This window comes from Lepisma saccharinum, chromosome 19 (genome assembly GCF_977018435.1).
Source record: "Lepisma saccharinum chromosome 19, izLepSacc3.1, whole genome shotgun sequence".
In the NCBI taxonomy this organism is placed as follows: domain Eukaryota; kingdom Metazoa; phylum Arthropoda; class Insecta; order Zygentoma; family Lepismatidae; genus Lepisma; species Lepisma saccharinum.
The window spans coordinates 912425-927965 of record NC_139247.1 but is presented as its reverse complement, the minus strand read 5'-3'; the positions used below and the strand labels follow the sequence as shown (position 1 = coordinate 927965).

Sequence of the window (15541 nt, the reverse complement as noted above, 5' to 3'; positions counted from 1 at the left end):
GCACCACACTCCTGGCTACCTTTATCCCTCAAAGTTTTCTCAAGGTACCAGCTTCATATGATGCTGGGTGGGTGCCGGAGCAGTTTGAATAGGTGGAAAACATCCCAGTTCTCCCCCGCAGGGGATCGAAAAAATCGTGGGAAATACATGATTTAATGTGGCTGTCGGAATTATTCGATGTACGTATAACTCTATAGTTTACTCCTGAGTAAAATGTTGGAAAACTTGCATGTTCCATGTACACAAACATGGCCTAGAAAAGAAAGAATGTTGGATTTCATGGAATTTTTCGTTGTTTTAGGACATTTCTTTTAAAAAAATCGCTAAAAATGCAAACAATTCGCATTATTTCGATATTAAGGGCGAAAAATGTGTCAAGACATTACCGCACCAGACATCCTAAACATAACTTTGCAGCAATTACCATTTTTCACGGTTTTGGCGTTTGCGAAAAATCAATGTCCCTACTACTTGGAAATTACTTTCTGGCCACCCCTCGTATAAATCAGTAGATGGAAAGTGAAAAATTAGCAGGGCTAGCAGACAAAAGTCAATTTTTATGACCGAATGATTTGAGTAAATATGATATTAAAATAATTACTTATTTATTATTAGTAACCTTCGTAAGCACTGCTACATTAAATAAGGTGAAGTGAGCCAGAAGAGTAACAAAATTCGAGCAGCATATTTGCAGTCTAAAGCTCATCTTGTTTATGAATGCGATTTTTGTTGGATGTTGCAGTCAATGCAATTTCTTTCGCATATTGTAGTGAGCAGGGTGGCTACAAACAAGCCGAAATAAAATTCCCTGACTTTTCCAGGTTTTCCAGGACAAAATTTAATTTTTTTCCCTGACAATTACAAACTAAACTAAATTGATGTTTTTGCAAATAGAAATAATATACTCGCACAGATCCACGTATGGTTTTGTTAAGTACCAATATTATCTTCTATGAAATTGACTTAATTTCTCTATTCTCTATGATTTGAATTCAAACTGCAAAATAGTGAATTTGGAAAATTATTACAATTCACAAGCTAGGAACGGATTACGGAATTTTGTCATACGCAGTAAGTTTAAAATAAAATACTTGATTATTTTTAAAGTTACGACTAAATGAGATAAGAGTGAAGAGTGAATGATTAAGAAATACAATTTGTAATTTATCAGTCTACTTATACATTCTCGGTATTATATGTTGATATTTCCACTGAGGTTTGGAACTCTCTGCTTGCAAGAACCATGAGTGCGGACTCATTCTTCAATGCATAAAGCTACTTCTCTCTTCTCTGTAAAGCAAACAACTTAACTCTTGCTTATAAGTTAAAAAATTGAATGGTACAAAAGAAAGTGTCACATTTCCTTACATTATCGACGGGATTTCTGTCTAAGTACAGTACATCCAAGTGAAGTACTGTGAAACTGACAACATGCAGTTATACCATTATTGCTGACGAAAAGGAAATGTAGGTATTAGAAATTTAACACAAGGCATTTATAGAATTGCATTGTATAGGTATCTGATTTAGCTAACCACACATTAAAACAGGAACACTCTAATAATAAAAGTTTCTGAAAGTTCATATACGGGGGGCATCCTGAAAAAAGTTCCAATAGTGCCTATACGCAGCACTAGTGGTCGGAGAGCAACACACACACATGCAGGCAGGAAGAAGTGGCATGTACCTGTAATCTGGCAAAGTTGCAATGCAGCCGTTTTAGGACAATTCTAGGTTAAAGATTGCAGCTCTCATACAGTCTCCCACCGACTGTGATGTAACCTTCATTGCACGCTCAGAATTTGGCACAGAGCCACCAGCAATCGTGTGAGGTGTGCAGACCGGACGTCGTGAGTGATAGTATGGTCAGATGACGGTGCAGACAATTCACACCAATCGAATGTGCAAAACCCCATACAGCTGAGTACACACGGGCCCTTTGCATCACTTCAGGTGAGAGATCTTGGACCACTCTCTGTACAGCCCTGGCCTTGAATGTACAGACTTTCATCTCTTTGCTTAACTGAAGAGGTTTCTGGCAGGGCAAGGATTTGACAGCTACACTGCAGTAGAGATAGTTCCAGTCTTTGCTGTCAGACACATATACCATGGTCATACAAAATTTAGTGCCATGCTACGACAAATGCCAGAACAACGGTGGTGATTATGCCGAAAATTAGGTTAGGACTCACTGTTACTAATGCAATAAATTACAACTGATATTCTTGTTTTATTTATGCCTAATCGGTAGGGACCTTGATATTTTTTTTTTTAATAGGTGTATTTTCTTATTTTTTACTTTTTACTATACGGTGTTATTTTTCCCAAAATTCACATTTTCATTTTAGCGCATTTTCTGGCAAATATCTGAAATTATACCTTCATGGTGTTTTTAAACTACTGTTTCAAATTGTAAGTCGCATGGCTTACGCCTCTTCGTGAGAGTTTGATATCTTGAAAGTTATTTTGGGAAAGTTATTTCCCATACCCCTTTTTTAATTTTAAGGTAAGGATTTTAGATAGTAGAATTTTCCCCATGTATTCTGAAGGGTGCATAATGACCATAAGTGGCGACGCACCCAAAAAATTAGAATCAATCAATCTCACGTGACAGATACCGATATATTATGGCACCAAAAATTGGCATTATCTTTTTTTGACTTGTTAGTGTTACGTTTCCCAAAATTCGCGTTTTTGTTTTAGAACATTAATCTGCCAAATATACCGAAACGTAATACTCCATTGTGCTTTTAAACTATTATTTTAAATTGTAGGTCACATGGTCTACGTATTTTCGTGACAGTTTGATATGTTGGAACATATTTTTGAGGAAGTAAAAGTAAAGTGTTCCCCTGCACTTTCCATGAAGGTGTATAATAGGGGTGTGGAGTTAGGGCCCCACACTTTCTTGAACACGGCTGAAGGTAGGGGTAATGTGATCAGCACCATGCTCCTGGCTACCTATATCCCTCAAAGTTTCCTCAAGGTACCAGCTACATATGATTCTGGGTGGGCGCCGGAGCAGTTTGAATAGGTGGTAACATCCCTGTTCTCCCCCGCAGGGGATCGACCCCTGGTCTCGCGCATAGTAGTCAGATGCCCTAATGACTGAGTTCCATTATTACTAGTTCGCCAAATGCCGATGGTGCGCACTTAGCTTGGTAATTCAAAACATATCTCGTGCGACAAATACGAAGATGTGGCTCCCGTGTGACGATTGATAAGCACTCGATCTCCTGTTAGAACCCTGCCACTTTGCTCTGTGATGCAAATGGTTTTGCTAGAAGTTGAAAAAATCGTGGGAAATACATGATTTAATGTGGCTGTCGGAATTATTCCATGTACGCATAACTCTATAGTTTACTCTTGAGTAAAATGTTGGAAAACTTGCATGTTCTATGTACACAAACATGGCCTAGAGAAGACAAGAATGTTGGATTTCATGGAATTTTTCGTTGTTTTAGGACATTTCTTTAAAAAAAATCGCTAAAAACGCCAACAATTAGCATTTTATGTCAAATACGCATTATTTCGATATTTCTAACGGGCGAAAAATGTGTCCAGACATCACTGCACATTCCTAAACATAACTCCGCAAGAATTACCATTTTTCAAGGTTTTGGCGTTTGCGAAAAATTAATGTCCCTACTAATTGGAAATTACTTTCTGGGCACCCCTCGTATAAATCAGTAGATGGAAAGTGAAAATTTAGCAGAGCTGGCAGAGAAAAGTCAATTCTTGAAGAAAGTCATTTGCTTTTATGATTGAATGATTTGAGTAAATATTATATTAACCCTCGGATGCATGTGTGGGGTCATTTTGACCCCACTGTCTGTTTATTTCCTGGTATTATAATAAAATCTAAATAAATAAATCTGATTTTCTGTGACATCTTACCATGCTACTTCAGGTATAGGAACATGTATAAATAAATTTCTTACAATTTATTCTAAATTATACTTTTAACGTTTTTGTAACAATACCCCTCCTTTCCATGTGTGGGATCATTTTGACCCCAGCCTGAAAACAGCAGGAAAACATTCATAAAGGGAAATTGATCCTACATATTATGTTCAATTATGCCCAAACTAAACGCAATCATCTCAAGGTCAACCACCCACCATGCCATGACTCACTGCAAAGTGCGCATGCGCAGATGTATTTGGCGCGGATCGAGGCCAACTGAGAGCTCCTGTTCGTGAGATTTTTCTCAACAAATTCTCCAACCCGAAGTACAAAGCAACCTTTGGAGTAAATCGTTTCGAAGACATCAGAAGATTGCTCTGATCTGATGACAAACATACTGGCGCTGCACGTCTGGAGACTGATCACATGGCTGCATTTCGATATATCTGGACACTTTTTATCAAAAACTGTCGCAGAATCATGGTACCTGGCGCCTTTCTTACGATTGATGAACAGTTAGTGCCTTTCCGTGGGAGATGCAAGTTCGTGCAATACATGCCAAGTAAGCCGGCCAAATACGGCATAAAGATCTTCTGGTTGTGCGACGCTGATAACTTATAGGCAAAAAGACGGTCTAATCTACTTGGGGCGACAACCAGGAGAGCCAGTTCAAAAGAACCTCGCCAGCAACGTCGTGAAGAAACTGTGCTACACACTGCGGAACTTTGGAAGAAATATCACAACTGACCAATTTTTCACAAGTCATGACTTGGCTATCGATCTCCTGTTACAAAATGTAACCATTGTTGGAACAGTATAGAAAAACAAACGTGAAATTCCACCTGCACTTACCAATATAAAGACAAGACAGCGTTGCACATCACAATTCGCCTTCCATGAAAATGAGACCCTGGTAAGCTACGTCCGAAGAAGAACAAGAATGTCATTCTACTCAGCACCATGCACCATGACATACACATTGATGATGATGATTCTAAGAAGAAGCCAGAAATCATAAAGTTTTACAACCAAACAGAGAGTGGAGTGGACGCCATGGACAAACTGGTTCAAACATACACCTGCAGAAGACCGAAACGTCGATGGCCAATGGCCCTCTTCTATAATGTAATCAACGTAGTCGTTATCAATGCATACACATGCTACTTGTCACAGCATTCTAATCACCATTCGGGCGTCAGTCACAGACGCCGTATGTTCCTTATCGAGTTGCGAATATGTTGATTCTTCCTCACATGCGGGGGAGGTGCCAAAGCTTGAACCTGAAGAAACCAGTAACCGAGGCAATGAAACTTTGCGGCGTAGTAAGGCAGACACTGAGACTGGGGGGATAGATCTTCAAAGAAAAGAGTAAGATGCCAGGTCTGCACAAGACAAGAGGACAGGATGACGACGGAACATTGCAGAAGGTGTGGGAAACCTGTTTCCAAACTCCACAGCAGTGTGATTGTGGTGTGCTCAGAATGCGAGTGAGGTGTATTTAATTGCCATGAGAGGCTGGCACATTCTTCTATTTATTTCTTTTTTATTATTTTTTTTATTTTTTTTAAATTTATTTGTTCTAGATAAAATAATATTTAGTGCTGTATTGTATTATCTCTGAAATACTGTTTCTCGGGTCAACTGAAGTTCTGATAATTGCGAGCGAAGTGTAGCTACCATTAATATGTAGAACAGTGAATTATCAATACATTGTTATTTTGGGGGGGGGGTTAAATAATAATAATAAAAGGGTAATTGTTTCCTATGTCATATTCAGATAAATTATTGATCAATAAACCATATTAGCTGAACTATTTACTCTGTCGTACTTATTTCAATGCATAATTGCATTGGGGTCAAATTGACCCCACATATGTAAAGTTGTAAAAAAAAAGTGACATGCATCCGAGGGTTAAAATATTTACGTATTTATTATTAGTATTTTATTTCATAATATTGGACATTAACCTTACTCAGTGAGAGATTAATTACCATCTCTCATGAGTTTAAACAGACAGGACAGAGAGTGGCGTTAATTTCATTGCAATACTTGTGTTGCAGTAAATTTGAGATTGGGAGCATGCACTTGCCAATTTTTATAACGTTCATCAATGCAGATTTATGTTTCACTTTTTCGTGATAGTATTCAATATATATCCCATTTGGTTGGATTCTTCTTGATATGTAAGAATAGTGCAATGTCATTGTAAACGTATGTTAACTTGTGCGAAACCAGTAATACGTCAGGATGATGAAAGAAAACCTTCGTAAGCACTGCTACATTAAATAAGGTGAAGTGAGCCAAAAGAGTAACAAAATTCGGGGAGTATATTTGCAGTCTAAAGATCTTCTTGTTTATGCATGTGATTTTTGTTGGTGCTGCAGTCCATGCAATTTCTGTCGCGTGTTGTAGTGGGGTACTTTGTCGGGCGGCTATTCGACAAAAATCGTATGTATCAATGGAACCTATTTGTTTTCATGTTCCTATAGTTTGCCCAACAAAATGCCTTACTATTACGTCCGACAACTATCGGACGGCCCCACCCGCTCTTATCCCCTCCATCTGTTGACAAGTCCCTTTACTACTCCCATACGGAGAAGAAAAAATGATAATTCAATGCATTTTCCACACGTAATATTTAGTGGCTTAACCTTTACTCCCCCGATGATACCATATGGTATCATCAGAGTAAGGTCGTACTGGCCCGATGATACCATGTGTTATCATGGTGCTGATTACGAAATGAATGTGCTTTTTGGATCTTCATACTCTTATGTTTAGGTGGAAACTCTGACACAGGTCTGGAGCAAGCCTGGGAAATTGATATTGATGACCAACATCACCCCTCTCCGCAACATATCCATGCCACATTTCCGAACAGAGTTTCACATTTTGGCTCATTATTCAACTTGTATGGCACCCAGGAACATGAAACATGTTTCAATCTTTGGAAACGTTAATTCTTTGAAGAGAATACTAAGGTTTGCGCCTTCTCCCCAAAATAGCGGGAGAAGCGGGGGCAAACTCCATATTTTTGTTTTTTTCTTCATTGAAATTTGGTGGTCGCGCCCCCAAACCCCCCCCCCCCCCCCTTCCTCAGTTCGGCATTCTGAATTGTACACCTTTGCATGCTATGACGTTTTAGCTGCAAAACAAAACTTATCCGAAGTAGATTGCTCCCATAGTGTCCGAGTTATAACAATTTTCTCCAAAAATGCAAATTACCTATTTTTCGTAAGAAAAAAAAATCACATTTTGGCTTATTATTCAACTTGTATGGCACCAAGAACATGAAACATGTTACGTTCTCTTGAGAAATGTCCATTCTTTGAAAAGAATACTAAAGGTCGCGCCTTATTTCCAAATAGCGGGAGAAGAGGGGGCAAACTCCACATTTTTGTTTTTTTCATTGAAATTCGGGGGTCGCGCCCCCCAAACACCCCTTCCTCGGTTCGGCGTTCTCAATTGTACACGGTTGCATGCTCTGATGTTTTAGCTGCAAAACAAAACTTATCCGAAGTAGATTGCTCCCATAGTGCCAGAGTTATAACAATTTTCTGAGCAATGTGCAAATTACCTATTTTTAGTAAAAAACAGTTTCACATTTTGGCTTATTATTCAACTTGTATGGCACCCAAGAACATGAAATATATTTCCTTCTCTTTGGAAATGTCAATTCTTTGAGGAGAATACTAAGGTTTGCGCCCTCTCGGCAAAATAGCGGGAGAAGAGGGGGCAAACTCCACATTTTTTATTGAAATTCGGGGGAAGCGCCCCTCAAGCCCCTCTTCCTCGGTCCAGCGTTCTGAATTGTACACTGTTGCATGCTCTGATGTTCTAGCTGCAAAACAAAAATTTATCCGAAGTAGATTGCTCCCATAGTACCAGAGTTATAACAATTTTTCTCCAAAAATACAAATGACCTATTTTTCGTAAAAAAAAAAAAAGTCACATTTTGGCTTATTATTCAACTTGTATGGAAGCCAAGAACATGAAACATGTTAAGTTCTCTTGAGAAATGTCCATTCCTTGAAAAGAGTACTACAGTTCCCGCCCTCTCCCTAAAATAGCGGGGGAAGAAGGGGTAAACTCCAGATTTTTGTTTTTTCCATTGAAATTCGGGGGTTGTACCCCCAAACCCCCTTCCTCGGATCGGCGGTCTGAATTGTACACGGCTGCATGCGCTGATGCTTTAGCTGTAAAACAAAAGTTATCCGAAGTAGATTGCTCCCATAGTGCCCGAGTTACACTAATTTTCCTCCAAAGAGTGTTCGAATCTAAAATTCCCGCCGAGAAGCCAGGGCGAGAGAAATTTCTCTCTCTCTCTCCTCCTGCCATCACTGGTTTCTGGCGCCGTGGTTGTGTTGCGCATAAAAGGGGCCTAAAAGTTGAGGCCGAAACTTACGAACGGGGTTTCCTGTTCCCGTGCAGGGTTCCATAACGATATCTTTAAATAACTAAATAAATAAATAAAAATTAAAAATGTCAATGAAGACGAAATTCCCTGACATTTCCCTGACTTTTTTTGACACCTCAAATTCCCTGACTTTTCCCGGTTTTCCAGGTCTGTCGCCACCCTGAGTGAGGTACTTTGTCGGGTGGCGATATTCGACAAAAATTGTATATATATCAATGGAACCTATTTGTTTCCATGTTCCTTTAGTTTGCCCAACAAAATGCCTTACTACGATGTCTGACAACTATCGGACGGCACCACCCGCTCTTATCCCCTCCATCTGTTGACAAGTCCCCTTACTACTCCCATACGGACAAAAAAAAATGATAATTCAATGTATTTTCCACGTAATATTTAGAGGCTTAACCTTTACTCTCCCGATGATACCATATGGTATCATCAGAGTAAGGTCGTACTCGCCCGATGATACCATATGGTATCATGGTGCTGATTACGAAATGAATGTGCTTTTTGGACCTTCATACTCTTATGTTTGGGTGGAAACCCTGACACAGGTCTGGAACAAGCCTGGAAAATTCATATTGATGACCAACCTCCCCCCTCTCCACAACATATCCATGCCACATTTCCGAACAGTTTTTCACATTTTGGCTCATTATTCAACTTGTATGGCACCCAAGAACATGAAACGTGTTACGTTCTCTTGAGAAATGTCCATTCTTTGAAAAGAATACTAAAGTTCGTGCCTTCTTCCCAAATAGCAGGAGAAGAGGGGGCAAACTCCACATTTTTATGTTTTTCCATTGAAATTCGGGGTTTGTGCCCCCAAAACCCCCTTCTTCGGTCCGGCGTTCTGAATTGTACACGGTTGCATGCTATGATGTTTTAGCTGCAAAACAAAACTTATCTGAAGTAGATTGCTCCCATAGTGCCCGAGTTATAAAAATTTTCCTCCAAAAATGCAAATTACCTATTTTTCGTAAAAAAAAATCACATTTTGGCTTATTATTCACCTTGTATGGCACCCAAGAACATAAAACATGTTTCATTCTCTTGAGAAATATCCATTCTTTGAAAAGAATACTAAAGTTTGCGGCTTCTCTCCAAAATAGAGGGAGAAGAAGGGGAAAACTACAGATTATCATGTTTATTTCCATTGAAATTCGGGTGTCGCGCCCCCCAAACCCCCTTCCTCGGTTCGGCGTTCTGAATTGTACACGGTTGCATGCGCTGATGTTTTAGCTGAAAAACAAAAGTTATCCGAAGTAGATTGCTCCCATACTGCCCGAGTTATAACAATTTTCCTCCAAAGAGTGTTCGAATTTAAAATTCCCGCCGAGAATCCAGGGCGAGAGAAATATTTCTATTTCTATTTCTATTTCTATTTCTCTCTCTCTCTCTCTCTCTCTCTCTGTCTCTCTCTTTCTTTCTCTTTCTCTTTTGTGTTGCATATAAAAGGGGCCTAAAAGTTGAGGCCGAAACTTACGAACGAGACTTCCTGTTCCCGTACAGAGTTCCATAACGATATATTTAAATAAATAAATAAATAATAAAAAAAAGTCAATGAAGACGAAATTCCCTGACATTTCCCTGACTTTTTTTGACACCTCAAATTCCCTGACTTTTCCCGGTTTTCCAGGTTTTCCAGGTCTGTCGCCACCCTGACGTAACTCCCACCTCCTTTCGAAAATCCAAAACAAGTTGATTTGACTACTAAGTCAGAGATTCCGGGTTCAAACCCCGACCTGGGTATGGGTGTTATTTGTGTTTAGTCCCTTCATCAATTTTATCGTATCATCTTCACGATTAGCCAAAAGTCACCACACGTCACGGGTTTTCGGGATCGCTAGGATGAATAGTGACACTCCGAATGCTGTTCAACTCCAAGTTCATCACTTATCGGCATGGGGGGTAGAAGGGGGTGAAAAATAAAATGTCAAAAATGACCTACATTAGTGTCGAATCCATAGTTTTCGGAGTTGCTAAGCTAATTGGTGACATTCACGATGACATTTGCAGCGAGAGAAAGAGAGATAGAGAGAGAAAGAGAGAGAGAGAGAGAGAGAGAGAGAGAGACAGAGAGAGAGAGAGAGAGAGAGAGAGAGAGAGAGAGAGAGAGAGAGAGAGAGAGAGAGAGAGAGAGAGAGACACACACTTGCTTTCTCAATTTCTCAATCACGATCAACAAGTCACAGGGGCAGTTTATTAAGTATTGCGGAGTGGATTTAAACAGTAGTTATTATTAGCTGTTTGAGGTTAGTTATTTGAATAATAACCGATCATTGTGAGAGAAAGCCCAATAATGGTGGGAGGCCTGCGTTAGCTATGATTTATTTTTAGCCGACAGAAATTTTGCACGGTGGTAGCTCAGAGTTCTTAGTCCTTCTTTGGGGTCAAGATCGCCATGTTTCTCCCACGGACAAATTTAATACAAGATTGTGATAAATAAATACCCAGGCAATGCCAGGTAATCAGCTAGTATATATATATATATATATATATATATATATATATATATATATATATATATATATATATATATATAAAACTTCTTGCACATTTTACAGCTAATAACCACCACAAAAATTGTATTTTACATCAGTGTGTTGGTCATATTGTCTTCTTAATAAAATAACTTCCTAATTCCTTTCATAACTTCTTTCGCCATTCTCACGGAAACACACAGCCACTACTCTTTGTGATGGAGAAATGACTACACTGCAATCTTGAACATGACTTGTCATATGCGGTTGCCTTAAAATATTGTCGAATTGTATCTTGTGAAGTGGAGCGAGTTATATTCTGAGTATTAAAATTATTCTTCCCAAAAACAGATGGAATTTCAAGCTCAAAACTGAGATGCATTGTTATAATCATTAATCAAATGTAGTCATGATCAATAAAGAGGGTAATTTTTCTGACATTTATAAAAAAAAATGTAAAGTACACAAGAGTGTGTGTAAGAATTCTGAACTACGACTTTTATACTTATTGTACGTTAAATCATAGGAACTCAAAAAGAAACAATTTTAAGGTTTTGCAGTATCTCAAAGGAAATATTTTTAATAAGGTAGTATGATTTTCAAAAGTGCATAATTTGTACGTGCATATTTTGTATGTTTTTAGTGCATATTTTGCATATTTTAAGTGCATAACTATCCGAGCCCTACTCATAATTATAAATTGGACAGGCAAAGGTCATTCCCATACATAAGAAACAGAACCCAAGCTCTGTAAATTACATTCGCCCCATTAGTATTTTGCCGGTACTCTCAAAAATCATTGAAAAAATAGTAAACGATCAAGTTCGTAAGTACATTGGCGACTATAACATTCTTCCCCCACAACAATACGGTTTTCGCCCTCACTATAGCATCCAAACCGCTCTCCTGAAAGTGACCGACGATATTTTCCATCCAATGGACAAATCTCATGTAACAATGTTAGTTTTACTTGACGTCAGCAAAGCTTTTGACATGCTACCACATAAAATACTACTTGCAAAGCTACAGTATTACACATTTTCCCCAATAGCACTCACATGGTTCGAGACGTATCCCGTGGAAGGCAACAGCATGTATTAACATATAAACTGTCCTCGCCTCTGCTAGTGAATGCTGGCATCCCTCAGGGTTCAATCCTGGGTCCTTTATTATTCACGTTGCAGCTGCTGACTTGATTACATTAGTGAAATATTGTAATGTGCACTGTTATGCTGATGACACGCAATTGTATATATCGACAGATATATTTAATTTACAAAATACAATTGCACTATTAAATCAGGACTTGAAAAATGTAAGCAACTGGTGTGAATCAAATGGATTAGTTCTAAATTCAAAGAAATCTATATTTACTATTATCGGAAATAATAATATCTTGAAACAAATTAATCTCAGTGAATGCAAAATATTAATTGAAACACAGAACACAACATTCTCACAAACAATACGAAATTTGGGCTTGACCATGGATCAAAACAAAAATTAGACTGGTCTGAACATGTACTGAAACAGTGTGGTAAAGGATATTCAGTGCTGAAGTGCCTTTACATGCTTGTTGACATTATTTCACCCGAAAATTAAATTAAATTAGGGCCAATCTTTAATATATCCTCTTTTCGACTATTGTGATGTTGTTTACGGGCCAAGAATCACAAAAAGGCTCTCAGGCAAAATTCATGAAGTCCAAAATGCATGCATGAGGTATGTCTACAGATTTAAAAATCACGAACACGTTCTCCCTGTGCTTATTAGCACAAAATTCTCAACATGGTAAGACGAAGGGAACTGCACATGACCTGCATTACTTGCAAAGTTATAAATAAAAACATCCTGGACTATCTGAGTATAAAGCTTAAAGCCAGGAGTGAAACACACTTATACTCCACCAGAAACGCCACTAATCTCCATATAACTTGCTGCATAACTTCTGTTTCGCAATCTTCATTTAGTTACATGGCACCTAAAATCTGGAATGCACTCCCGAACGAAATAAAACTATTGAACTATAAACACTTTCGTATGGCAGTATATGATTCACTGATTGATGATCAGAAGCAAAGTAACGGTTTCCTGTGAATTATTGAAAAAAAGAAAACTGGACCGAAACTAAGTAATAATACATGTATATTATTATTTTTTGATTTACTTGCACACACGCCCTGTATATATTTCTACATCTGTTTTCTTTTTGTGATTTTCTTTGTTTAGAAGTAGTTTATTTTTTTTGTAGTTTCTTTTATGTTTTTTTTATTATTATTATTTCTGTAGTGTCTTATAATCTTCATGTATATCATAATGTACCTAGGTACTCTGCTACATCTTTCTTTGTCGTGTTTGGTGGTAGATCAGCATTTGCTGAACCTCGCCCAAGAATAAAGACCATTGAATTGAAATGAATTGAATTTAATTGAATTGAATTAATCATTATAAGTCTTGGCGTTATGTTTAAACATTTTATTTGTTTAAAACATGTTTTGTTCTTGATTAGAACACCACTTAAAATATTTAAAACATATTTTTTTAAAAAATAACTGTTTTATTTCTTTCATTTTGTTAAAAAAAAAAAAATTTTGCTAATCCTGCTTTAGACTCCTCTGAACATTCAATTTGGTAATTAGATAATTGATTCTTTCAGTTTTAAGTTAGATTTTGACATGCTGCTTGATAGATTATCTTGTCTAGCATCCGCCACTGTCTGCTAAAATGGGGATGTTGAGGGTAGTCCAAAATGGGATTGTTTCCGTTCTGAACATCAGCGACCAATATTGAAATATGTTCTACCTACTAGGCTGTTGGTAAACATCTTCATTATAACCATATTTGCAGCCTGTTCTTAATTCTTTGATAGGTTATTCACAATTTCAAAACTTTTAGTAAGAGGAAGATGTTTATCCTGAAGATGTTGGACCACTTTGTAATGCATGAAAAAGTACATTGAATGTAACTTGTGTCACTGGCAAGTGTTTTGCAGATTCAACTGAGGCTGCATCCTCAGAGTCTAGGCACAGAATATTCTTAGCAGAGTCTTTATTTTCAACATAACACTATACCACTTCCAGCCATGTACTCCATCTTGTTAGCAATGAGATTTTTGACACGAATGTTAGAAAACCAAATGCATGGTCTATTGCCAAGATTAGGCCTCCCCCATGGCGCAGTGGTAGCGTCATTGCCTTGTAATCAAGGGGTCCCGGGTTCGATACCCGGTGGAGGCACAAGTGGTTTGGATTCCACTTTAAACTGTAGGTCCAGTCCCAATTAGCCTTACTGCGCATAAAGTGGACTTAAAACACCAAATCAAACCAAATCAAACCAAACTATTGCCAAGATCAAATAATCACAGTAGAAAACGAAGAAAATACAGATGAGTATTTAAAACAATGAGAGAAAATGTAGTAATAACATGAATATGAATATACGTACATTGGGATATGTTTGAAAATAAAAATAACTAAAAAGTGTCAAATATGTGCTAAAAACTAATATATGAAAAATATGGAAATAAAAATAGCATTTTTCAAGCTTACATAACACAATTCACAAAGATGTAGCAAATTAATTTTGATTTTAGCATTACATGACAATATGTATTTTCATATAAATTTGTTCCCTGGTTATGTCATTAATCAATGCACCTACCTTCTTCTAGTGGTCTTCTCTTTCTTGCATTCAGATTTGCGAGATGAAACTTCACCAGTAGAAGAATCTTGACAAGTAATATTAATGTCTGCACAATGAATAGTGTGTTGGTTATACAATTGACTTTTAACCTGTGAATAAAAATAGACATGAACACCAGATATAAATATTTGCGGGTTCTCCATGTAACAAGAAGCTTATGATGTTAAATAATAACATTTAAAAATAAATTACTTAAGATTCTTTTACTTTTAGACTTTAGGAGCCGCCGTGGTCTTGTTGGTAGGGTGTCAGACTGCCACTTGGGTGATCCAGGTTCCAATACCAGGGTGGGTGTTAAAAGGTTGGAATTTTTCCAGCCTTAACCCAGCATAAAGTGGCTCTAGGGCTCACCCAGCCTCGAATTAATGGGTAGCTTTACCTTAGTTTAGACAGAACTTCTTTAAGACTATATCCAAACAGAGCAGAAGTGAGGTCCAGTACATCCAGTGTTTTACACATTTCATGCTTGCATTGTTTGATTTAGTTAATTTTACATCGGTTTTCAGCCACATTTGGCTAATCACAAAGACAAGAATCAGTGGTATGATGAAATTGATCAAATGGCATTCACGAAGAACATCCATGGCCAGGGTGGAATTCAAACCCAGTACCAATGGCATTGTAGTGTGTTGTGCTAACCACTTTGCCACAGAGGGTGGCACATTGTATTGTATTTTTGTTATTTAGAATAACTTTTCTGGTACATTTGAATAACGGTGGTGATGCGGATGAGTGTAGATAAGATGAAATTGATGGAAGAGGCACTGACCAGGATTGAAAGCAAGGAACTTCAGTGGTAATATCATTAAGTTGGTCTGTTGTGGTGGCAAATTAACAGTTGCATTGAGTTAAATATGTGTGTGTGTTCACATGTGAGGGGTGGGTCATGGCAACTACTTTTTCTAGGGCTGAGCTGATACCACTTCGAACCGATACTGATACCAATGCTGATACTCTTACTAACACTGATGCTGATACCAAAACTTGAAAATTGTAATAATGAAAAAAAGTTGTTCAAAATATTGATTGATA

At 37.8% G+C, this 15541-nt stretch overlaps 1 protein-coding gene across 3 annotated transcripts in view; it reads right to left on the bottom strand.

Annotated features, from left to right (window-relative positions):
• LOC146002786 (uncharacterized) overlaps positions 1-15541 on the bottom strand; it is a 100534-nt gene that overhangs the window by 59268 nt on the left and 25725 nt on the right. For all 3 annotated transcript variants that reach the window (XM_083140721.1, XM_083140719.1, XM_083140720.1), the window contains exon 3: positions 14468-14598. In XM_083140721.1, coding sequence (XP_082996847.1) covers positions 14468-14598 — 131 coding nt within the window. The remainder of the gene's footprint in view (positions 1-14467; positions 14599-15541) is intronic.